At 45.2% G+C, this 24,729-nt stretch overlaps 1 protein-coding gene across 2 annotated transcripts; it reads right to left on the minus strand.

Moving 5' to 3' along the window:
- Positions 1-281: 281 nt before the first annotated feature.
- Pctp (phosphatidylcholine transfer protein) lies at positions 282-22,730 on the minus strand. Of its 2 annotated transcripts, none has more exons than XM_055620417.1 (6): positions 22,555-22,730; positions 7,619-7,736; positions 5,115-5,194; positions 3,631-3,802; positions 2,500-2,567; positions 282-1,437 (listed from the first exon to the last, which is right to left on the minus strand). In XM_055620417.1, exons 1-6 carry the CDS (start codon positions 22,705-22,707, stop codon positions 1,372-1,374), a joined length of 657 nt encoding a protein of 218 aa, XP_055476392.1. In that variant the 5' UTR covers positions 22,708-22,730; the 3' UTR covers positions 282-1,371. The 2 variants fall into 2 exon arrangements, with proteins under 2 accessions (XP_055476392.1, XP_055476393.1); XM_055620418.1 differs by lacking the exon at positions 22,555-22,730 and adding an exon at positions 12,956-13,248.
- Positions 22,731-24,729: the final 1,999 nt, after the last annotated feature.

Genomic DNA, 24,729 nt, shown 5'->3' on the forward strand with positions numbered 1-24,729 from the left:
GCAAACTCTGGCTGTGGAAGCCAGAAAAGGGCGTCAAATCCCCTGGAACTGAAGTTACACAGAAGGTGATGAGTTGCCACGGCCGTGTTGGGGACCTAAACCTGAACCAGGATCCCCTGAAAGAGCAATCAAGCTGAGTCATCTCTCCAGCCCAAAAGTTTCTCTCTCTCTCTCTCTCTCTCTCTCTTTCTCTCTCTCTCTCTCTCTGTCAGTGCAAACAAAAGAGACCTAACTAATCCCTCCTTCTGAAAAGAAAGGTAGGAAGGAAACAGCACACGAGAGAAGCATAAGTCACTGTGTTTATTCGTAGGACACAACTTTCTTCCCAGAAAGAACACACAGTCTAAGGAATCCCACTTTCACAATTTCTTTTTTCTGGCTTTGCATCATGAATTTCCATATCTATTAATCAAGGTTTCACAGAGTGATTAAAACTTTTCCCTGAGATCATCAAGGCTGTCTTGGCCACGGAATATATTTTCCTACAAAAATCTGGGGTCAAACATAGGGCTCTGAGTGTCCTTGTTTTGAAGAGGTAGAAATCCTAAGAAAAGAGGTGAAGAGCACACCAAATCACTACTTCAGTTTTACTTGGTTGTAAACTATTATTATCCCTTCAACATCTCCACACATTCCAGAAGGGAAAGCCACCGTGCTACACAGGAAGACACCGTCATTGTGTTATGCACAAGGCATCTTTGTTCTTGAAGCCTTGGGCTTGCAATCAAATGAACAGCTAGAGAGGTATAGGCAGCATTTTCCCAGGGACTTATGGGAAAGGAAAAACCCAGATGTGGGCAATTAAGAAAATTCAGTCATCTCAACATGTACTCAGGCCTGAGATGCTCCTCAGACTGGTCTGATATCACCGCAGCTACTGCACACGTGGGAACACAGACAGACTTACTTGCTACCTCAAATCCCAGCCTGTCCAAGTCAGGAAAGCGTAAAGAGAATGGACATCACTGTATCTCCAGTATTTGAACATGGAAGGTCAACTATGGACCGAAAGCTACTTCCACTTGCAAGAAAGAGCGCTGAAGTTAGCCTGCTTTCCAGGAAGGGCCATTCCTTCACTTTGTCATCCTTCCTCCTCTCACTCATCCCCCTAAAAATGGCACAACAGTATAGCTCCTCTTCCCTACTGAGGATTTCCCAAGTTATAAATAAACAAGCCCAAGCCTCCCATCCAATAGTGGAAGAAGGTGCCAGGCTCTGAGTAGGACCAGTGAGAAAGAAGGCAGCAAGTGAGCCAGGCAAAGGCAAGCATGGCTCAGGGATGTGTAGACCTTTGAAGATGGAACGTGTAAAGGGAAGGACGAGCGTCATCCAGAGATGTCACTGATGGATGCTGGGGTCCCATTCTCCTGCTTAGGTTTTCTTGTGGTAGTTCTGACAGGCTTTCACCAAGTCTTTCAAAAAGTTTGGAACTCCATTCTACAAAGGAAAAATAAAAATGTTTCTATATATTCCTCATTCTCTAGCGTGTGGCAAAAGATAAACAGTGATGGTTTCAGGGGGTAATTAAAGACAAAGGGGCCCCTGATCCAATTTCAACATGATGCTGTCAACAGAGAATGGCAGAAGGCAAAAGCCAGAGCAGGCAGACTGCTGTCTTAAAGACAGGACCTCCGGTTTGACTTTTGCTAGTTAAAAGTACAGAGTCCTTTTCGAAATATCATTTGTTAATAAGAAAGAAAGCGGAGGCTAGCAAGGTGGCTCAGCATGTAAAAGCTCATGCCTTTTCTGTAAAGAAACTGAGTTCGGTTCCCAACACCCACGTCAGGTAGCTCTCAGCCACCTGTAACTAAGTCCAGCTCCAGGGGCTCCAAAACCTCTTCTGAACCCTGAAGACATCTACACCCACATAGGCACATTCCCCTCATACACATACACATGTAATTTCTTAAAAATAAAATTTTCTTCCTCTTCCCCACCCCCGGGCTCCCCCACCCCCACCCTGAGTCACTGGAGTTCACCACAGGACCTGTACAAAGCCTGTTGAAGAGACACAGAGATTCAGGATACTACAAGTGGCAGCCTATGCCTGGTCCACTACCACAATTGCCTGACCTTCAAGAATTAAAAAAAAAAAAATTTGACCAAATCAGAGGCTTCCTTCGGGCGAGGACACGTCTGCCTGTCTCTAAGCAGGACACTCTTAGTGTCCTTAGTATCCTCCACAAGCAGATACCGAAAGCACCATTGTCCCTTCAAGGGGCAGACTTTTGTCTGGAAGTTCCAGAGAATGATCTTGGAGGGTCTGGGGCCACCAGCAGGAAGGGGTGACATTCCAAGCTAACAGATTCTTTGTCCTACATCCAGTCTCCATCCTGGGTGTTGGCCACTCCAACTCTCACCAAGTCACTCAACCAAGCTCTTCAAAAAAAGAGTCTCATTACCCTGGGACAATGTGTCTCTTCAACATGACAACCAGCAGGCTAAGTCAACATTTGTCAAATATGTGCCCCCCCACTTGCCTGCCTCCTGGCATCTCACCTGGGTTGCCCAGTTAATGAGCCAGGACGGAATTTGGCCACCCGGGTTATCAAAGTAGTACATGAAAACTAAAAGGGGAAAAAAAAAGACAATTCAGAAGGGGCTGTGGGGGTAGGGACTGGAGAAAAAAAATGTAACAAAGCCCTGTAAACCTATCTTCAGATTTGGGCTCAGAGAGCATGGAGGAAAGGAGCAAGGGATCCCAGGGAACTTCCTTGTGGCTACTGACACAGAAGCATTGTTGGAAAATACAGTCAGCGAAAAATTTGGCTGTGATTTCTTACATACCTGACAAATGCTAGACACTTGGATATCACTTCATTATCCAAGAAGCCCCAAGGAACTGACAGTTAACCCACTTTATACATGAGGAAATAAAGATTCCAGAAGAGTTAGATGACAGATCTAACAAACGTCAGGCTTATAGTTCAGATTTTTGCCTGGCAAAGGCTACACTCATGCCAGGATGGCAGACTTGGATGCCCCATGTCTGGGACTTGAGTCTCTGGCCGTGTGTTGATCAGAGCTGTTATCTTCCAATACATGCCCTCCAATCCGATGGCCCTATCTATGCCGAGCCCTTTTAGCCACAGGATAAGCCTGAAGCGATTCTTTGTAAACCCCAGGGTCTGCTTTCAATGTTCATGTTCTGATTTCATCTGGTCAATAAAGAATGAATGGCTGGTGGGTAGGACTGGAGAGTTGGCTCAGCATTTAAGAGCACGTATTGCTCTTACAGAAGATCCTGGTTCAATTCCCAGTACCCGCATGGTGGATCACAACAGTCTGTAACTTCAGTCTCACAGGGTATGATGCTTTCTTCTGACCTCCCCAGAAATCAGGCGTGAAACACATGCAGTCAAAACTCTCATGCACATGAAGGAATAAAATAAATAAAGCTAAACAAATAAACAAATAAAACAATGCATTGGGTCAGATTGGAAACATCCTCATCCAGCCCTAGCCAATCTGGGATGTGGAGTGAGACGCTTCCCAGGGGCTGACCTCCAATTTACTTGTTCCTAGGCCATCCTTACTGCTAATAGATAAGCTTTTGTACCTGACTTGACTCCTACCTGCCCAGCATTCAAGTGGCACTGACTAGCCACTGACCTGCACCCCAGGATTTACCTCTGCTCCCCTTCTTGCCGTTGCTCTCGATTGCCAGGCTCTGCTTGTACTGCTTCACTCGGATCACCCCAGACTTCTCTGGAAACTGAGGCACACAGATGCACTGGGCCAGGACCACATGGACCTTCCTCCCGTCCACATCCAGATCTCGCCGCTGACGGGTGTAGACGTACTGCACAGCCAGTCAAGGCAGGACACCAGCATGAGGAGGGCAGCCCACGTTGGTGGCAATGGGAAGCCACTTGGGACCTGCCGCTTAGCATCTGTCCCCTTCTCCTTACTGCCCACTTGCTCTGCAAAGCTGAGGCTCATGACTAACCATTATTCTTGCAGGAGAGCCCTTGTCACCTACCTGGGAATGACCCTGTGAGCTCTCGGCCATGCAAGGACCGTATTCTCTCTTCTCCAAGAAGGTGCATAGAGAGCACTGTTCACTTAGCTGAAATTATGGGGAAGCTAATCAGACGCCCTCAGACTCAGTTTCCCTGGCTAGGAAAAGGAAGTTCTGTTGGTCCTCAGTCAGGAATGCTGGGGGCACATGAAGCACTGGCTAGAAATGTTATCAATCCCGTGTCTTGCCCTCATCCACAGCTGTAATCACAGATCTGTATACATGGAAGGCATCTGTGTCAACTAAACCACAGGAAGACATGTGGATACCTTGTATTTTAGCAGGCAGATGTTCTCTTTGAGTTAAAACTGGCTTACCAGGAACAGCAAAGCTTTTTCATTCGCCTCTGGAAGTATACACAAACATTTCCAAGGTCGACAGCACTATTCTATCAAGGATAATGATATCTTCTAAAACTCCAGACTTCATTTTCTATTAATTTTTAAATTCGTATACAAAATGATGGGTTTCATAGTGTCATCTTCTTCCATACATATCATTATACTTTTCCACCTCCACTGTCCTTATTGTCACCAATTTGTTCATACTTAAATGTGAGGGGAAACTCCTTACATTTCAGTCAACTGCTTTAGTTTATAATCAAAGAAATAGAGAAGAAAAGCCTATACCCTGTGTCTAAAATCAGCAGTCAAGACAACCATGCTGGAGACAGAAAGCTAGAAACAAAGGGCCAAGCCCTGGTTCCTTTGCCATATCAACCTGTACGACCGTCATCGCACTTCACAGATGCCACCTTCTCCTCTGTGACGGCAAAAGTTCTGGGCCAACCTGGACTGTTCCTCCTGAACCCCCAACTCTAAGGCTCTTCAATTTTTACCTTTGGACACTCTCTCTGAAAGTTACCTCCCAGTGACCCTAGGGGTAGTTACTGTCCTATGAGTTCACGCCCAGAAATGACACTCTGAAGTCTCTGAAAGCCACACAAGCAGCCGCAGCATTTGAACACGGTTCCACAAGAATCCAAGACTCTCCCACAGCTGCTGTGACGCCAGTGGCATACAGTGTGAGGGCAGTGGCTAGGGAGCACAGGACCCCGAGAGAGCAGAACGGAGCACTGGTGAAGAAAGGATACATCTCTGTTGGACAGAGGGAAAGGGTACTTCACTTCCCAGTAGGCCACCATCTGTCCACTGCACTCCTTCTCGCAGAGCTCTGAGGGACACAAGTGGTTAGTATGTCTGGATAGTTCTGTGGCTTCAGAAAGCCCATGTGGCCTCACTGTGTGATAAAGCTCTGACTCGCCAGCCATGGGACTATTCTTTGAAAACAAAAGTATAGTTAATATCACTGAAAGCTTGCTGCCCAGGGATAGTCTAGAGAGCAGAGAAACACAGGAGACCTAAATAAGCCCAACCCTTGTCCATTTCACCAACAGCATGCTGGGATAGAATGTAAGGAATCGGGTATCAAGAAATAATCAGTGGTTTTAAAGCAGGTAAACCACCAGATGTCACTAGAGTACCAGGAGTTTTGCTTCCCACCCTCCTAAATCACGATTTGCTTCCCCCACTTTTAGCCAGACTGAGGAAGTCACAGAGTCTAGAGTGTTTGGGTTCATGGCGTCTGGGAAACAAAAGACCCACAGAGGACTGTGACCTTCCACAGCTAGGCCATGGCTGAGCTATAGCTAGTGCTGGGTTTCTTGCTTCTTTCCTCTGTCCACAACACACCACAGCACCAGTAACTGAATTCCCTTAATGTTCCTGCTCTTGTGCCAGGACATGCAAACTGCAGCTCTCAGAAGAGACAACAAAGGAACTGAAGAGCAGGCATATGCCTAGGCTCCCATTTAACCATGCAGAGAAGGACCAACGCATTCTTGGGGGAGACGTGAAGGCCACCTTTAACATTTAAAAGAAGCCAATCAGAAACAGACCATTGAATTAGGGAGCTTGATGGCCCCTCAGTGCCACAGGACACTAAAGACGTGAAAAGGAAGAATGAGTAGATCTGTTGCCTCTGCCTGTTCATTATCTATACCTCTACCCCAACACACACACACACATACAGAGAGAGAGAGAGAGACTGATACAGAGACAAACACAGACAGATAGACAGACAGACACTTCCTGCCCTTCTCTACTATGAGATTTAAGTAGGTAAAGCTGTAATTTCAGAAAATGGAGCAAGACATGACTATGATGGTCAAGTGACCAGCGCCTTAGTCTGTTCCTTTAGTAAGCTTAGGCCCAATTGGTCACAACTGAGTACTCCTAAAACCCAGAGGCAGCAAGGTAAGGACTTCCAAACTGTTCTGGCAAAGCTAACAGCAGCTTCCACTGTAGCAGAAACTTCAGTGTAAATAGCGGACAGCAGGTAACAAGTAAGAGGCTTTGCAATTACTTTTCTTTTTAAAGTCAGGTGCCTTCACTGATGTGAATAAAAGGGGTTTTGTAGGCTGCCAGCTTCCTCACATTGCTCTTTCCAAGCTGAACCCACACATGCACCTATTACCAAATTCTGCACCACACAACTGCCTTATGGCTGCTGGGGAGAGCCAGATGGTGCCAGCCTGCTCCCTTGGATGGGCAAGTGTACTGATAGTCCCTAATGAAGACTAGTACATGAAAACATGAAGATCCCTGATTCCATGGCCAACATACACAGAAAAAGCAGCTGCCTTGAGATGAGGTGTGGACAATGAGTCTTGTGACTCTGGCTGACATCGTTAGGAAAATGTGGCTCTCTTTGCTCGAGATATTTGTATGATTACAGTATGAGCCTTTGTCTTCTGGAGGGCACTTCCACAAGGAACAGGGATCTTCCTGAGAATTAGGTCAATAAGAAGAACACAGTCTAGAACTGAAGGAACATCCTGATGTGATTGCTGACGGTCCACAAGGAGCACTCCTCATCCACAAACTTCTGGACCTTTCCCTGCCATCAACAATATATTCTTCTTTTTAAAATGTGGGAGGGGCACTGCCTCTTTGACACTTGACTGAAAACCCAACTTGCCCTTGACTGACTGAGCAAGTCTCTTCCACAGTGGCTGAAATGGCAGCAGACACTTCTCCTCTAAGACGCGGGAGGCTCCTTGCTTAATGCTTTTCAACTTGATATTTCTCCCTGGGTACAAACCTCCACTATGTAGTCTATGTAGGCTGTGGATTCTCTTCCTGACATTGGTCTCAGCTGAGTAATACAGGACTTGGGTCAGGGAACATCACCACCCAGCAACACCAACTGCCAATGGCTTCTGGACAGGTTGCTTTGGGCTCCTTCCATCATGTGGGTTCCTGGACCTCCAGTGCTCTCCAGCTACTCTTTCTCCTACTTTCTAACTTCCTCACATGTATGTGCCCTTGCTTGTTTGGAGATCTTTGACACAACTTCCAAGAGAGAGTTTGGATACCCCCTCTTCCAAGAAGGCTTCCATGGCAATCAAACTACGTGGGTGAGCCCACCTCAGGAAACAGAGCAAAGCAACTGTGATGACAGAACAGAGATTGACTCTAAGATATGATCAGAGTGGGCACTGGAACAGGTGAAGGAATGTTTCAGCCTTGAGTGTACAAAACTAAATTAGACAAGAATAGATTAACTTTGTAATTTTTTTTAAAGTAAGTCACTCACCTTTTGCATACTGGTCCCATTTTTTTCTGTAGTCTAAGTCCATGTAGACATCTGCGAGCAGAGATGGTGAGCAACCTTCCAGAATACCAAACATTTTATACTCATAAAGTCCAGTTTTCTATGGAAACAGAGGGAAAAACAATCTGTTGATACCAGAGTTGAGATTCCACATCACATGAAACACAGCTGGGGCTGGGGTTGGACCACACCAAGCATTGACCTCCTCTGGGGTCTTGGTGACCACAGTATAGAAGCAGGTAGGACCCCTGGTCTCATACACCTTTAGGTATTAATGGAGGGAAGAGCCATAAGAATTAGACAGATGGTTTAAGTAGGATATGAGTTACATAGAGGGACCTATGTAAACAGATAGATAAGGCCTCTCTAGGGACTGTCTCCCAAGATTTATCAGGATGTCATGTTCTAAATGTCAGAAGGACCCCCCACTGGGAGATGAAGAAAGCCACCTCTGGTAAGAGGAATTGACAGACTGACGTGCATAAAGACAAAAGTCTGGAACACAGAGCGGTATGAGCTGAGGTTAAAGAAGCTGTAGAGTCAAGATACCAAAGCTGGGAGCCATGGGAAGAGGGAAGGCTTTGCTTCTCATCTCTCCGGAAAACTGAAGGAGGACAGTGGACAGAGACATGGCCAGATACAACTGGGAAGAATTTAGGAATGACCACATCTAATTCGATTTTAAAAGCTCAAAAGGCCTGGTAGAGAACAACACCATAGGTAAACACAGATGGTTTTAAAACTCAGCACACTCATGACTGGCTGATATTCATGGGAGACCTGCCCTTTTCTGAAGAGAAACAGAGGAGGGTGAGGGAGGAACTGGGAGGAAAAAGGATGGAGAAGAAACTGCAGTTGAGATGTAAAACAAACAAAGAAACAAGTATTTTTTAAAAGATAATTAAAAAAAAAAAAGCAACCCAGTGCACTAATCCAGATAACGCACTGCAACTAAAACAGGGAGCTAACAGCAATGGTGGAAATACCCGAAATTGATAAATTAATAAATTGATCCCAACAATAGGAATTGTTGCTGGAAGAATGAGGAGAGGGAATTAAGTTACCAAGGCGAATTCTGCCAACTATTGTTGGGCAGAACAGTTGGAAGGTGAGAGAGTGGCTGTCACTAACACTGAAGAAACTGGGAAAAAGGAGGTCTGTGAGCTGCTGGGGTGTGCAGCTAGTTTAGTCTGGTTGATTTCCAGATACCAGGTACAAAACCATGTTACTTAGGCAGCAAGGGTTCTGAGGAAAGGGTATATTCCATGTATCCGCAGAGCGCAAGGAAACGAATGCATTTCGTGAAGCTGTTTACAAGACAGAGTCTTTCAATTGTTTTTATGGGGGGGTGTGGTTTGTTTATGTATTTGTACGGCTTGTTTATGGTTTTTTGTTGTTGTTTTATTTTTCATTGAGCAAGAAGACTAAAAAGGGAACAGCTGTCTGTTTCAAATCATGTTAAAACAGATGGTCCTGTTGTTTAGAAAAAGAAAATTCCTACATTACGAGTACGAGTGAATTCTTTCCTTCTCATGTCAAGCCACAGCCTCACGTGAAGATGTAGGCTCCAGGTGGCCCCACTACCCATCTCACTGGGTACAATGGCAACTCAGAATTCCCGGAGCCCCTGGTGTTAAGAGGAAAGCTGTGGCTCTAAATGAGAAAAGCAGTGGACTGACGAGAGCACACAAGCAACAAGCATATGAGAAAACACAGCTGCGAGATGGACCTTGGGTTTCACTAACTCCTCACTAAAAAAGCTCCTTAAACCCTGAGCCAAGGACCCATGCAAAGTCTAAGACAGCCTTGCAAGCTCCTTCTAAAGAGCAGCTTCCAACTGAGCTGGCATTGGCGTAACAAACTATATCCCAGTTTAGGAATCTCAGATGGATGTGTAAGAACCCTGGCAAAAAATGGAAGGTGAAATTGAAAGTGAATCCACAGTGACCTGCCAGTTGTACAAGCATATGGCTTGGAGCCAGGGGTCTCCAAGAAGCCAATTGTAACTGGGTGTATCTAAGACCTGTGTGCCTCAGCATAGATTGACACTCTAAGGGAAAGGCTGTCCCTAGGTTCTGATGAGAGGCCTCTGAAGAGACAACTTCTGCCTGCCCTCACAACACGGAGAAGAAAGGATATGGTGAGGGCTTCCCCATGTACACACATTTACACCAGTACAGGCACATTTTAGTCAAGAGAGAGAATGGACAGCTTGTTTGAGAAAATAGAGGTCCTATTTTCTACATACGTTCACCAAAGGAACAGGACACTTACGTGTAAAGATAATGATCATGGAGTCCTCTACAACTTACTGTGGATATCTACAAAAATTAAGACAAACCTTTTTTCTCAGACTAGGTCCCTTCCCTTCCTGACTGCAGTTACAGCCCTTCCCTCTGTGACCTTGATTCTATCTGTATCACAGAAGAGGACCAGAAAGACAAAGAGAAAAAAGTAGAATGACACAGTTAGCATGAACACAGAAGAATGAACTATTATGATGACTTCCTTTAGTCCCTCCCATCGCGGTAGGAGTGAGAAATGACAGCACTCCACAGGAACAAGACCCTGGGTGCCCTCTTCCTGAGCTCTGGGTCTCACAATCTTTTGCTGAGCTCCATTGCCTAGCCCAAGTTCCAGGATCAAAGCACTTTCCCATTCATTATTTCTAAATGGATCCAGCAAACATACTCGTTTTTTGTTTTGTTTTGTTTTTTTTAATTTCATACTTTAAAAGATAAAGTGATTTTTTAATTGCTGTAAAAACAATCCGTATTCATTGTAGAAAGTCTGAAGTCGTTGTAAGAACTACTTAATGAGTGGCATTTAACCTCGTAATCCTACGTCTCTGCTAATAACATCTGACACTATTTCTCTAAAGGGAGGAGATGTTTGTCTGCATACGCACATGAATGTGATGTGGGATCAACAGGCGCCATTCTTATCGGAGACGTAATAGTGCGTTGAGACTATGTAACCTTCATGTGAAACAGTTCTCCTCCAAATGTATTTCTGCTTCAGAGTATTTCACAGAAGTACTTCCAAAATGATCATAAAGCACTCAGTTCAAAATCCTAGTTCATTTCCTCAAGAGGGAAGTTCTTCCAGAGATGAGTGTGGCGGCTACAAGCATTGACATCGAAGGGTTGCTGGCACTCTTTGTAAATATTTGGAAAGCCTATACACCCGAGCGGGCTCTCAGAAACCGTGAAGCAGCAGCTCCCTGTGATGTGCCACTGTTCTACAAATATCTATATATATACACAATACTTAGCTCTACTTGAGCACAGTTCATATTAACAATGTATGAGGCCTTTTTAAAAACTAGATTTACAAATCATTTGAAAAAAAAATTGGATATTTTTACAAGCTCGAAAACACTGCAATAAATAACTCCAAATACGCATACGCGAGGAATGCTCAGCTTTTCTTGACGCTTCCCGCAACTACCTCTAAAAATGGCTCGAATTCCCCATTTACAGCAAAATACACTAGTTGTGTAATGCTCCCTTTCTAAGACCGCTTCCTACACTTGAAATACTGGAAGGTTATATGGGTGGCCATGTCATGCATGGAATACAACTGACAGAAGAAACAAGGTTTGGTCGACATGGTGTATGCCCACTTTCCCCCTTGCCGGAGAGCTCTCATGAGAATGCGAATGGCTAGTAACTTTTCTTGTCTCCTGTGTTGGAGAGCATCCAAGGGATGCTCTCGCCCTGCTTTGAATGGAGGCAAAATATCAGGATCTGTGCCATGTCTTCTGGGACTGAAAAGCAGCAAATAAACGATAGAGTAGAAAGATTGAGAGTTTCTGGCAATGATGGATCAGCTAAGTTGATACTCACTCTGTAGATCTTGGAGTTATTAGTCATGTAAGACAAAAAGGTACCTTTACTTAGGGCATCCTGTCCAGTTTTTTATTACTTGCTCCTAAAAGCAAGCCTAATTGATCCAAAATGGTTCTCACTGTCATTGCAGAATTTTATGCGAAACTTGTGACATTAAGAAACAGTCAAAGCCAACTAGGAATAGCACTTCCTCAAGATCCAGCCATACCACTCCTAGGCATATATCCAAAAGAGGCTCAAGTACACAATAAGGACATTTGCTCAACCATGTTTGTAGCAGCTTTATTTCTAATAGCCAGAAGCTGGAAACAGCCCAGATGCCCTCAACTGAAGAATGGATGCAGAAATTGTGGTACATCTACACAATGGAGTATTATTCAGCAATGAAAAATAAGGAAATCATAAAATTTACAGGTAAATGGTAGGACCTGGAAAGGATCATCCTGAGTGAGCTGTCCCAGAAGCAGAAAGACACACACGGTATATACTCACTCATATGACATATAACATAAGATAAACCTACTAAAATCTGTACATCTAAAGAAACTAATTAAAAGAGAAGACCCTGACTAAAGTGCTCATTCCCCATCCCAAAGAGGATGGACATCAGAAGAAGAAGAAAACAGGAAACAACCTAGAAACCTGCCACAGAGGGCCTCTGAAAGCCTCTGCCATGCAGACTATCAAAGCAGACACTGAGACTTATGGCCAACTGTTGGGCAGAGTGCATGGAATCTTATGTAAGAAGTGGGAAATAATAAGATCTGGAGAGGACAAGAACCCCACAAGGAGAGCAACAGAACCAGAAAATTTGAACACAGAGGTCTTCCCAGAGACTCATATTCCAACCAAGTACCAGGCATGGAGATAACCTAGAACCCCTGCACAGATGTAGCCCATGGCAGTTTAGTGTCCAAGTGGGTTACATAGTAATGGGAAGAGGGACTACCTCTGACATAATCTGATTGGCCTGCTCTTTGATCTACTCCCCCTTAGGGGGGCGCAGCCTTACCAGACCACAGAAGAGGCAGCCACTCCTGATGTGATCTGATAGACTAAGATCAAAAGGAAGGAGGACCTCCCTTATCAGTGGACTTCGGAAGGGGCATGTGTGAAGAAGGGGGAGGGAGGGTGAAACTGGGAGCAGATGAGGGAGGGGCTTATGGGGGGTACAAAGTGAATAAAGTATAATTAATAAAATTAAATTAAATTAAAAAAAAAGAAACAGTCAAAGTAAAAAAAAAGGGGGGGACCATGTAAGATAAACATGAGGACAGAAGTTTGGATCCCCAGCACAGCGGGTGGGGGGAGTCAGGGACATAGAGACAGGAGGATCCCTGGGGCTTGCGGGCCAGCCAGTATAGCCAATCAGTGGGCTCCAGATTCAGTGAGATCCTGCCTCAAAGTGAGGTGGAAAGTGGGAGAGACAGCTCAGCAGTTAAGAGCACTTGCTGTTCCTGCGGAAGACCTGGATTAAGTTCCTAGCAGCCACATCAGGCAGAATGCAGCTTCATTAAACTCCAGTTCCAGGGAAGCCAGCATCCTCTTCTGTCTTCCGTGGGCATCTGCACGTACAGGTATGTAAGCTCATGTAGACACGCATAGATATAAAAAAATAGGAACATGTGTGGACATGCATGAACACACACACATGAAACATTTAAAATTCTAACTCTCCATCTCTTTTGGTTCCTAATACACTTACTACAAAGGAAATCCAAAACAACAACAAAGGAAAACCACTTCCCCATATGACAGGACAGACTCACACAAAAAGATCCTCTAAACTCCCTTTCTTTGCTTCATAAACGATTAGCTGAGCTGCCTCTCCTCACTGGCCAATCAAAATAAAACGTTTGTTAACAAAACTGAATGGACTTTTTCTCCTGCTTCAAGGCCCTGGCCTTTGACCCACCCTAACATAAGCCAACATACACTACCTCCAGCTAACAGGCTGGGCTCAGGGTAAAGGACTCTGGTCTGATGTCCAGCCATGCCACCCTTTCATCTCACTTCCGATGCAAGCTTCATCCTAACCCTATTTACTACTGTTTGGGAAAGCAAAGTCACTTGCCTGACCTTCACAGTGCTGAGTATCTTAAGGCCAAAGAACTCCCCCGTTGCAGTAGCCACTCAGCTTCCTGAAAGTCTCTATTACTAGATCTGGATCTGTTCTTCATTTCACACTACTCTAAAACAGAATGCCCAAATAGTGTCAAAACTTGTGTACAATTGAAAGACAATGTGATTGTATATAAACTCACTAGAACCCTACAGAAACACAAAGCACTGCTAAAATGCCTTGCCAGGAAAGTAGGGAAAGAGCCATGAGAGTTTTCCGAGACTGATGGAGCCTGTCTCGACTCTTGGTATCTTAATTACTTTTCTATTGCTGAGAAGAGACACCAAGGTAATTTACAGAAGAGTTTATTGAGGACTCGCTTAATGTTTCAAGGATGACTCCATGACCACCCTGGTAGGGAGTATGGCAGCATGTGGGGGGAGGGAGGAAGGGGGAGGGAGAGGGAGATAACTGGAAATGCCCTTGTGAAATCCTGCCCCCCCCCCCGAGTGACCTACTTGTTAAACTGACTCCTTTAACAAGACCATCCCTTCTAATCTTTCCCAAATGTTTCCATCAAGAGAGGACCAAGCATTTGAACAGATGAGCCTATGAAGGTCATTCTCCTTCAAAGCACAATAGTGAGTTTAACAACTTGGGGAGTTAGATCAATGATCACTGGTGCCAGTGCCACCAGAACCCATGGCTTATGCTGAAAACCAAAATACGGAAATATGAACAAGGAGTAGAGCAAATGTAGATTTATTAAGGAAAAGTGAGAAGGAAGTCCAAAGAGTGAGAGCACCTCCAAGGGAGGACTACGATGTGCTGCCCTGCATAGTGATCCTCACCCAGTAGCCGTATACGGATCTTAGGGCAAGAACTAGATGGAGGCTGAGATAATTTTTATTGAGGCTGGTCAGTTTTGAGAACATCACATACCGAGGCAATAACGGGTCCACATGCCTTATGATGCTCTCTCCACCTATCCGAAGAAGTATGAGCCTACATTGCTTGTCCTGTCAGGTGAGTGGACCAATCAGGTGAATCACATGACGTAAGTGACTAATGATCCACAATGGGCCCCTGCCCTTCACCTGAAGGAGAGCTACCTATGGTCTCAAAGGGCCATTAGAGCAGGCGCAAATTGATGGTTAATGTATAATCTTGCAGGGACACAAGGAACTACACGTCATTCCACTAAGTTACTCACAAGAAAACCCAAAAGCTGGCAGGGATCTAGGCTCTTTGCCTCTGAGAAGTGATCAGGCGTAAGTGTACCTTGAGTTTGCCTCCCACCATGGGCTTCCCCTGGCGATCCATCAGTGGTCACTGTGACAGCCACACAGATTGCTTGGAGGAGTTTTTCATCACTTAGACATGCTATGATTCTTTCAATTGTGTCAGGAACTGTTTTTGTTAGTCCGCTAGTTTCCAAACAATCTTATAGCTATGATTTTATTGACTCATCAGTGTGGTCCTTGCGGTAGACAGGGAAGTTGCTGTGATCTCCATCTTTATATGAGGAAATGAAACACAGAGATACCAAATTACTTGCGAAAGCCTGACAATTAGTATCAGGTCAAACAGAGAGAGTGTAAATCTTTTGTCACTGGCTCCTTCTAGCCCAGGAGTGTCTCATTTAGCTCCGCTCTCTCTGCATGTCTTATCCAAATCAAAGGCTTATAATTAAGGTAGAGAAGGCCTGTCACATAAGCTCTTACTTCGGGCAGGGCCCACAGAGCAATGATCTGAGAGACACCAGTGACTTGCTGAGGGTCAACTGATGACACTCAGTGGTAAAACCTGCACAGCATGTCCCTTCTGCTGTTCTAGCTTCAGAAGGGCCTCTCACTGGGAGATGCCCTGGTCCCTAAGCCTGGTAAATTTACCCAGTGGGACCCTGGATGGCCAAAGTGTTGTTCTCTAGAAAATACAGAAGAGTTTAGAGTTCGTATAGACTGAGTCTGAGGGTCGCATCAGGTGAAGTCTAGGAGGCAGGGGGCAGTTACACACACACATTTGATCTCCTTTTTCCAGTTTAAGAAGTGATGGCTGAGGACCACAGATTCTCCACATTTTCAGGTAACTGACACCTACACCAGGCGGTGATCTTATAGACACACACATCAGCATCTCCACTTTACAAAGGAAGAAATGGAGGCTGCAGAGAGGACACCTGGCTAGGACACTGTTACTGGGGTGTCTAAATTTTAAGATGTGCTTTCTGATGTTGATGACTTGTGCAAACCTTGAGCTATCTGTCTGTCTGTCTGTCTATGAAATGATGGATAAGATAAAGTTTTCTTTTTAAAGAAAAGCCATGCCTGCCTGAGCATGGTGGCATACACTCAGGGAGGCAGAGGCAGGAGGATCCCTGTGAGTTTGAGGCCAGCTTGGTCTAAAAGTGAGTCCAGGATAGCCAGGGCTACAGGACAGCCAAGGCTATACAGAAAAACAAAACAAAGGAAAAAAACACAACAACAACAAAGGAAAAGCCATGCAGTTCACTTTCAGTTGCACTGCTAAGTTATTTGGCATGCTCATTTGACTTCAGCAGAGCAATCGCCATGCGTTTACGTGAGAAAAATGCAAACTGTCAAAATGTTTATAGTTGGCCCTCACAATTCCCACATAGAAATAATCACGCGTGGAAGAGGTACCTTGAGTTTGTGTTGCTTATCTGCCTTTTCATTGTTAACTGTCCGGCAATCCAGAAGCCACCTTTTCCTAACCCTGAATATACTCCCTGTGGTGTGCCCTGACTTGGCCTTGAACAGGAGAATGCACATCCATTTCTCGAGAGGACACAGTGCCCTTGTTTAGCTGTGGATGCTGACCGGCTCCAGCCATTCTACGGAACTTAGTAAATTCAGGGGACATGAAAGTTAGGCATTTTCACCAATATAAAGTAAGGAGTTAAAGGGGACAATATGGGTTTAAAACACAGGGGTTGATCTTCTTACTCTGGATCCTCCTTCTTGTTTAGCTTCTTTAGGTGTACAGATTTTAATATGTTTGTGCTATCTTATTTTACAGGTCTACTATCCACTTATAAGTGAGTATATACCATGTGTGTCTTTCTGCTTCTGGAATACCTGATTCAGGATGATCTTTTCTAGGTCCCACCATTTGCGTGCAAATTTCCTGATTTCCTTGTTTTTATTGCTGAGTAGTATTCCATTGTGTAAATGTAAACCACAATCTCTGTATCCATTCCTCTGTTGAGGGACATCTGGGTTGTTTCCAGGTTCTGGCTATTAAGAATAAAACTGCTACAAACATGGTTGAACACATATCCTTGTTGTGTACTTGAGCATCTTTGGATATATGCCTAGGAGTGGTATAGCTGTATCTTGAGGAAGCACTATTCCTAATTGTCTGAGAAGACAAATAGGATGGACACTGGAAGTAGGAGAAAATGAGAAGAAGGATAGGAGCCTACCATAAAGGGCCTCTGAAAGACTCTATATAGCAGTGTATCAAAGCAGACGCTGAGACTCATAACCAAACTTTGGGCAGAGTGCAGGAAATCATATGAAAGAAGAGAGAGTTAGTAAGACCTGGAGAGAACAGGAGCTCCACAGGGACCAAATGTATCTGGGCACAGGGGCCTGTCTGAGACTGAGTCTCCAACCAGGGACCATGCATGGATATAACCTACAACCTCTGCACAGATGTAGCCCATGAAAGCTCAGTATCCAAGTGACTTCCCTAGTAAGGGGAACAGGGACGGTCTCTGGCATGAACTCTATGGCTAGCTCTTTGACCTCCCCAGGCCCCTGTTGGAGGAGCAGCCTAGCTAGGCCACAGAGGAGGACACTGCAGCCAGCCCTGGTGAAAGCTGATAAGCTAGGTCCAGATGGAAGGGGAGGAGGACCTCCCCTATTAAGTGCACTTAGAGAAGGGCAAGAAAGAGATGAGGGAGGGAGGGGGTGGGATTGGAAAGGAATGAGGGAGGGGGCTACAGCTGGGACACAAAGTAAATAAACTGTAATTAATATAAAAAAATTAAAAACGTAGGGGTTGCAGGTGGGTAGGTAAAATAATGATTCCTGACACTCACTGAACACCAGATAATGAACTGATTGCTTACATGGCTTATCCCATTTTGTTCACATAATTATAATATGAGGTATGGGCTACCTATTACATCATTTTTCAGTGAGGGAAACTGAGGCTTAATGGTATTCAGAGGGATATCAAAAAAAGAGGGGGTAAACTTATAGACAAAAGTTTCTGGTCAGTATTACCCCAAATAACATCAGGATAGTGATACAGTCTTATGACCCAGGATCCAATAAGCCCAAATCCTTCTTTGTGGGTCATCAACCCTTTTCAGGGTTCCATGGCCCAATATAAAATGTTTCACTGTACCTAAAGCCCCCAGAAGGGGTGTGGTGAAAGACAGGGCAGACTGCAAACCTTGACTTACACCTGGGAACAGAGACAGGACTTCCTACTCAAATCTACACAAATCTAAACCTTGGGGTCAGCATTCTCAAGGCATTTACACTCACATACACACCCTGATACAGAGGAAAGGCTGTCATCCGTCTCTGCCTCTGTGTGCTTGGGGGAGGTGGGGGAGGGGGAGAGCAGCCTCTCTGTCACACAGGAAGAAACCCTCACTGGTGCCCTGACTATAGACAGGCTGGCCCTCTTCCCTCTAAGCTACAGTTCAGGGAGTATGCTGAGTTTGGGTACTGGTGTATCCACCACACTGAGAGCCAGAAGGGTAAGAGGAGCAGGCAGATTTGGTCTGTTATGCTGCAGTAAAAGAAGTCTGCGCTATAAACTGGATCAGATCCAGCTAAGGGATGGTAGAGGAAGATTCTAGTCTGGAGAGGTAGACACCTGTCAGCTGAGGTCACCTGAGCTTCTTTCTCTGGGCTGCAGCGAAGCCTGGATCGATGCAGTTTCACAGTCCTCTGGGGCCTTCATAAGGTCAGCAGTACCAGGAAAATCCATCACTGGGAAAGGACTGTCGGTTCCTCACTCAGCTGAGACACAGCCAAGGACCAGCACACATCAGGGGAGTCCTTCCCTGCGTCCAGTATGTAGAGATGATCTACTAAGTCATCAGTCAGATCCTTTCAGCCCAGCATCCATCTGAGCCAAGCTGTGACCTCTGTTTGCCAGACTCAGTCTATAGGCTGTGTTGCGCACTATTGCCATGGTAATGCAGTCCAAAGCTGCTACAAAAAAAAAGACTATAGATCCCTAGGAAAAATCTCCTAAGGGCCTTTGGTTCTTCTTTTCAGAGAACCTATGAGTACTGCTCAGAGGACCACACTTACTCCCAGGGGGTCAACCCAAATATCAGGGACAGCCAATCTTACAACAGATATTCATTTTGCCTTTAGATACTCGCGACCCTTGGGTTTTCACCTGTTTGTATCATTACTCGTCCCAGAAGACTCTGCTGCCTCTGACTGTACCTTTCAGTATCAGAAAGCCCACATGTGCCATGGTAGTCTGTCCCTACACAGCAACGGACTGGAAGAACAGTCTTAACCTTCAGCTTCAGCAGCAAGTTATTCATGTCATGCAGAAGAATGCCCAAGGCAGGATCAGCACTGAGGTTCTAGGTCTATGTAGCGGTGGCCAGAGTTTTAAAGAATGGGTGCTTGGGATTTGAAGTCAGCCCTCTTCTTTCCCAGGAAGTCTTCTTTCCTGCTGAGCCATCTTCCTACTCCCTCCTTCTCTCCCCGCTACTTGATTTTCTTCTCTGTAATTTACTGCCTGATAGCTCTATATAATCTAGGGGGTTTATTCTCATCAATGGATCCAGCTCATTTCCAAGAGGCTTAATCACTGAAACGGCAGAGCTGCCCCGCTCCACTTGCCGCTGTCTGCAAAGGCAGCAACATGTGACTCCCCTGATGACTCGATGGGTGAGAATGGAGCAGAGCTGAGCTCTGAACACAAGACTGCCTGCCTCCAACGCCCATGCTCTGCTCATGAGGCCACAGTGTAGCCTTCGCCTGTATTCTTGCCTCCTAGCAAGCTGCGTATTTAACAAAGATTTCATCAGAGCAGAGTAGCTCGTGCCAATTGCTTACCACTCACTAGGTTTTTTTTTGGGGGGGGGCCTTGCTCAACTTAGTTTCTCATTTCTACCTGTCATAAGAGCATAAGCAACATGGGTAGGAAAAAAGAAATGAGTAGATTAGAACAGATGAAGTTCAAGCAAAAGGTGGTGGTGTTGGGGAGGACTGTCCTGAAGAAGCTTTCCTTGTGGAGCAGGTCATGACTTAATAGAGAGGAAAACCATAAGTATATAAAAATATTGCTTGTCAAAAATTCCTACCTACAAAGGTATGGTGGTGCATGCCTCGTAAATGCCAGCACTCAGGCTGACACAGAAAGAATTCTAGGATAGCCTGGGGCTACACAGTGACTGCCAGGCCAGCTAGAGCAACGTGATGAAACTCTGTCTTAAAATAGATAAATACAATTAAATGAGGAGAAAGCTCCCATTTGTCCAACAACAGGATTCAGAATCAAGTGCATCTACATTAAAAGATGGTGTGAATTTGCTTTTTTAATTTAAAACACAATCTGTTGCCCTGAAGAATGTTCCAGCACCTCCGTATTTGATTTAATCCTTTCGAAGCATCATTGTAAAATGGTCACAACCACATGTAGACGTGATCACAGTTTTTGTTTCTCTCCATCCTCATTTCAGAAAAGGATTTTACCACAAAGGAACCACAAAGCGCAGCAAGATTCCCACCTCAGGTGAATGACCTCTCAAGGAGGCCAGCCACTTATCAATGGCCACCTTGCAGCCGTCAGCAACATGATAAGCATGATCCTAAAAGGCACATCAATCCAACCAACCTACACAATATCTTCCTAACCAAGCCACTGGATCCTTCAGGGAAGCAACGCTATCTTAGGAGCTGCAGCATTTCATCTACCTCACCGGAGAGCATCAATGAGTATTGAATGTGTACATAACCAGTTTTCGGTCTCTTTTTTAATACAGTAATCATGAGGCAGTATATCTCTCCCAGGATATGCCATTCCACATTCTAGGCGCTCTACCAAAGTGTGATGTAGAAGGCAGGGTAAGGTAGGGCTTCATGGACGGAAGGACTGAATAACACTCCGATAACTCTAAGCCTTGGATAGGATGGACAGAGAGGATGCGAATGGGGAGACACTGCTGGAAAAGGTCAGCTGAGTCCACCGCATTGGGTCTCAGCTGTACGTGCCTTCTGCTCAGGCAGTCGGAGGGTGTAAGGAACAAGTGCAGAGCCGAACAGCCGGCTTCAAGAGGCTGGCTGCTTTTAACCTTGACCAACCAACTCATTTCCTCTACACACTCCTTTCCGGATGGGTAAGAGGGTGGTGATCAATGGTGCCGTCTTAAAGCTGACTTTAGCACATCAATGTCTGCTATGTACCTGCTGCCCAGACGGCAAGAAAATAGGCAGCGAGTGCCAGCTGTGACCATGACTGGCTGCAGTTCTGTGGCGAAGGGCGACAACAAAAGGATAGTGATGAGATCACCTGTCTTTCAGGTGCTGAATGCGTGGGACACAGGATAGTGGAGAGGAGGTGGGAGGTCGGGGAACCAGTTTTTAAAAATGAGGCAATATGAGGTGAGAGGTGCTGGGAACCCAGCTTTGAAGAAAAAAAAAAAAAAGGAAGCGGGCGCCCATGGACGCGTGTGAGCGCGACTAGTGAAAAGACAAAACAGCAGCTAGAACTTCTTTGTGTGCGCTGAAGTTTGAGTAAGGCACGAACAGAACCACCGCCAGGCTGATAGTTATCATCGGTAAGTTACTGTTCCAGACAGGGCACAGGCGTACAGTAGAATTTCCTATCGCTGATGTCATGAAGGACAGCCCCCCAAGAGGACTGTGAAACTGCATTGACTCGTACGAGGGTGTGGACTCTCCAACCACGCCTCGGCCATGAAAGATACTTCCCCGGGGCCTCTGCGGAGTTGCTTACTTCATCCCTCCAAAACTGTTTCCTTCACCTGTGAAATCAAAGCTACCATAGCAGATGAGTGTTAGGACTCCTTCCCCACAGCACTCTGGCCTTGTGCCAGAGTCTACAGCAAAGCAACTGAGGACAAGCCTCCAGTTTCTTTCACCTGGGTAGCTACCTGGTTCCAAAGGCTTCCAAAAAGATGCCCCAAGATGTCTAAGAACCAGCTCCACTCCTCCTCCAGTTTCCGCTCTCTTTCTGCCTGAAGCCTCACAACCAAGTTACCAAATGTAACTTACAATTGAAATCGGAAGAAGACAGTCGTTACAGTGGCGAGATCACTATTGTCACCTCGTGGCCACCCTGTACACCAGTCCCTGAGTCCTGTCTCTTTCCCACCTGCTCAGGACATGGGCCCTCCCCCCACCCCACCCCACCCCACCCCCTTCAGCACTGGCACCCATCTGGCAGGAGGAAACCTTGTTCTCTGCAGGCATGGGCATGCTCTAGGAATAAGCTGACCAATGTTTTCATTCTATCATTCACTCCTAACAAACTACTTCCCGAATTGGGCTAAGCTTCCAAACTACTCATTTCCCGTTGTCTATCAGCCGACTGCTGCCAAATGCTTCTCTCTTATGAATGTAGATAACCACACTTCTCCAAATGCCCATGGGCAAGCCACCCCAGCTCGGAATCTGAACCCTGTACTGGACTCATCATACCCTCTCCTATGAGTGTCCAGACCCTAGACCACTTCTGGCACACTGCCCCATCTCCAATCACGGGCCATTAGATACAATTCCCTGCTCCCAAGCGGTTTGATTTTTTTTTTTTTTTTTTTACAAACGCTACAGAGTAAAACATAAATTATAACAGTCTACAAATGCAGCAACAGGAATGACCTGAGACTGAGCTCGGATTACCTCCCAAACACATAGGCTCTACACAGGGCAAATTAACTCAAGAGGAGCCTGGTCACTCCAGCAGGCCCGTGGGGGTTCCTGACCGGGATACCCAGGCCCCTGATCTCCTCCAGCAGACCAGTCAGCCGCTACCTGGTCCAGCAGCCGGTAGATGGTGAGGCCCGAGGCCTCCAGCAGCGGCTGCCATTTGGCCCCGGCCAGTGCCGGTTGATGGAGCTCTGCACAGGCCTCCCGGAACTGCTCGTCCGAGAAAGAGAAACCGGCCGTCCTTCCGGCACCCGCCATCCTCCTACAGCTGGGCTACAGGATCCCGAGCTCAAGTCACCCACTGGCCCTTAGAGAGGTCGGGGGCGGGGTCACAAGGTGGCCCCAACCTGATTGGCAGAAGAGAGAGAAGGCGGGACTTGGTATAGAGGAGGCGGAGATTATGGGGTTGTGGGGAGCAGAGGTTGTGGGGAAGGTTTCAGGGCTGAAAACGGGTGGGGCTAAGCAAAGGGTGAGAAGAATGGGAAAGAAAAAACTAGAGCAAAGCTAGAGCGTATCTGGGGAAAAGAAGGAAGGGCTGAAGAAGTAAGGAAACTTTGAGGATGGGGAGAACATGTGTTATACTCATCTCTATAACCTTTAAACCTGTGTGAGGTCCCTACTTACCTACCTCTCTGAAAGTGGAAGGTCTCTTTGGAAGACTCATGGAAAGAGAGTGCCATCATACATGCTTGAAAATCTCAGAGGTCAGACTCTAAGAGTATGTATATATATATATATATATATATATATATATATATATATATATATATATATATATGTATTAAAATACATATTACTACATTAATATAAATAATATACCTTAATATATACATATATGTAATACATATATATGTATTAATATATACATATGTATATTAATTGCTTTTTTTTCTGTTATACATTTTGAAACACTGTTTTGAAAAATCAATCCCTGGGATTCAGCAGAAGGCCAGGGGAGTAAGTAAGTACCTGCCTTGAAAAATATGTTAAGAAATTGAATTACGACAGGCAAGATTTTTGCCAAGTGATCTGAAAGATACGGTATCTGGATTTCTGTAGCTTGCATAATTTAAGTCTTTGTGCAACTCAAAGATCATTCTCTTCGTTTGGGTCTCATGGCATTACCGACTCTCTCAGCAGAAAACTATAGCCAGGATTTGAGTGAAGAAGGTAGTTTAAAGATCAGTGCAACTGCCACTCAATTGCCAACACAGTCTGGAAAGCCATGTTGCCTAATCTGTAAAATGGGTCACGCTACCTTAAATCGTGAGGGCCGTAGAATATGTTTTACAGTGCCTAGCGAAGTAATGTTTAATGATTATTCCCTTTTGTTTTGCAGGAATAAACAGAAATGCAATTCTTTCTATACCAGGGCTGGGGGGAGGGTTGTAGGAAAAAAGGAAAAAGTATTTAAAGCCAGTTTACAAAGGTTCCAATATCACAGTGGCCATAACAGAAAAAAATTATTCAGTTACTTTTTATTACTATTTTATTCAGTTCAGCATGTTTTGCTTGTACAGGACAGAAGGAAAGTGAGATATTCCTAAACACGCAAAAGATTGCTCCAAGACAAATCTCCCTGCAGTTTTGATAATGGCTTGTAAGCTTTTTCATGTTTGTAAAGTATTTGCTGATACAAGCAATCCCATTCGCCAACCCCACAAAAAGAAAACACTGTGGAGGATTTTCAGATATCTTCAAAGAACCAATTATAGTGGTATGCTTTGATGAAAGTGTGGCTTTACCACCACAGAAAAAAGTAGATGAATGAAGACAGGTCCAGGAGAATGAGCATTACTATAGAAGGTATAAGATACCAAATTCAAACTACATTTATTGTGTGTGTTTAAATATGTTGCCTCTCTCTCTCTCTCTCTCTCTCTCTCTCTCTCTCTCTCTTTCTCTCTCTCTCTCTCTCACATTTTATTTTATTTTAATCAGTACAGGACACAGTGTTAGCAAGTACTTTTCTTTCACGCAGTATGAATGACTTAGAACAGGTCCTGAACAGGCCTGGTCTTGAAATTTTACATAAATAAACCAACCTTTTTCCTTTATGAGAAAGCCCTCCCCCACCCTTTTTTTTTTTCTTGAGGGAGAGCAGGAAGAACAAAGTCTCACAATGTAGACCAGACTAGCCTTGAACTCACACAGATATCCTTGCTTTTGCCCATGGTGTGCTGAAGAGGAAATGCTTTCTAGATGAACTGACTACACAGCCACCCAAGCTCCTGGTCTCAGATGTAGAAATGCTAGGTAAGACTGGCCGAAATCAGTTTT

Source organism: Psammomys obesus, unplaced genomic scaffold (genome assembly GCF_907164565.1).
Source record: "Psammomys obesus unplaced genomic scaffold, mPsaObe1.curated_primary_1811, whole genome shotgun sequence".
In the NCBI taxonomy this organism is placed as follows: Eukaryota; Metazoa; Chordata; class Mammalia; order Rodentia; family Muridae; genus Psammomys; species Psammomys obesus.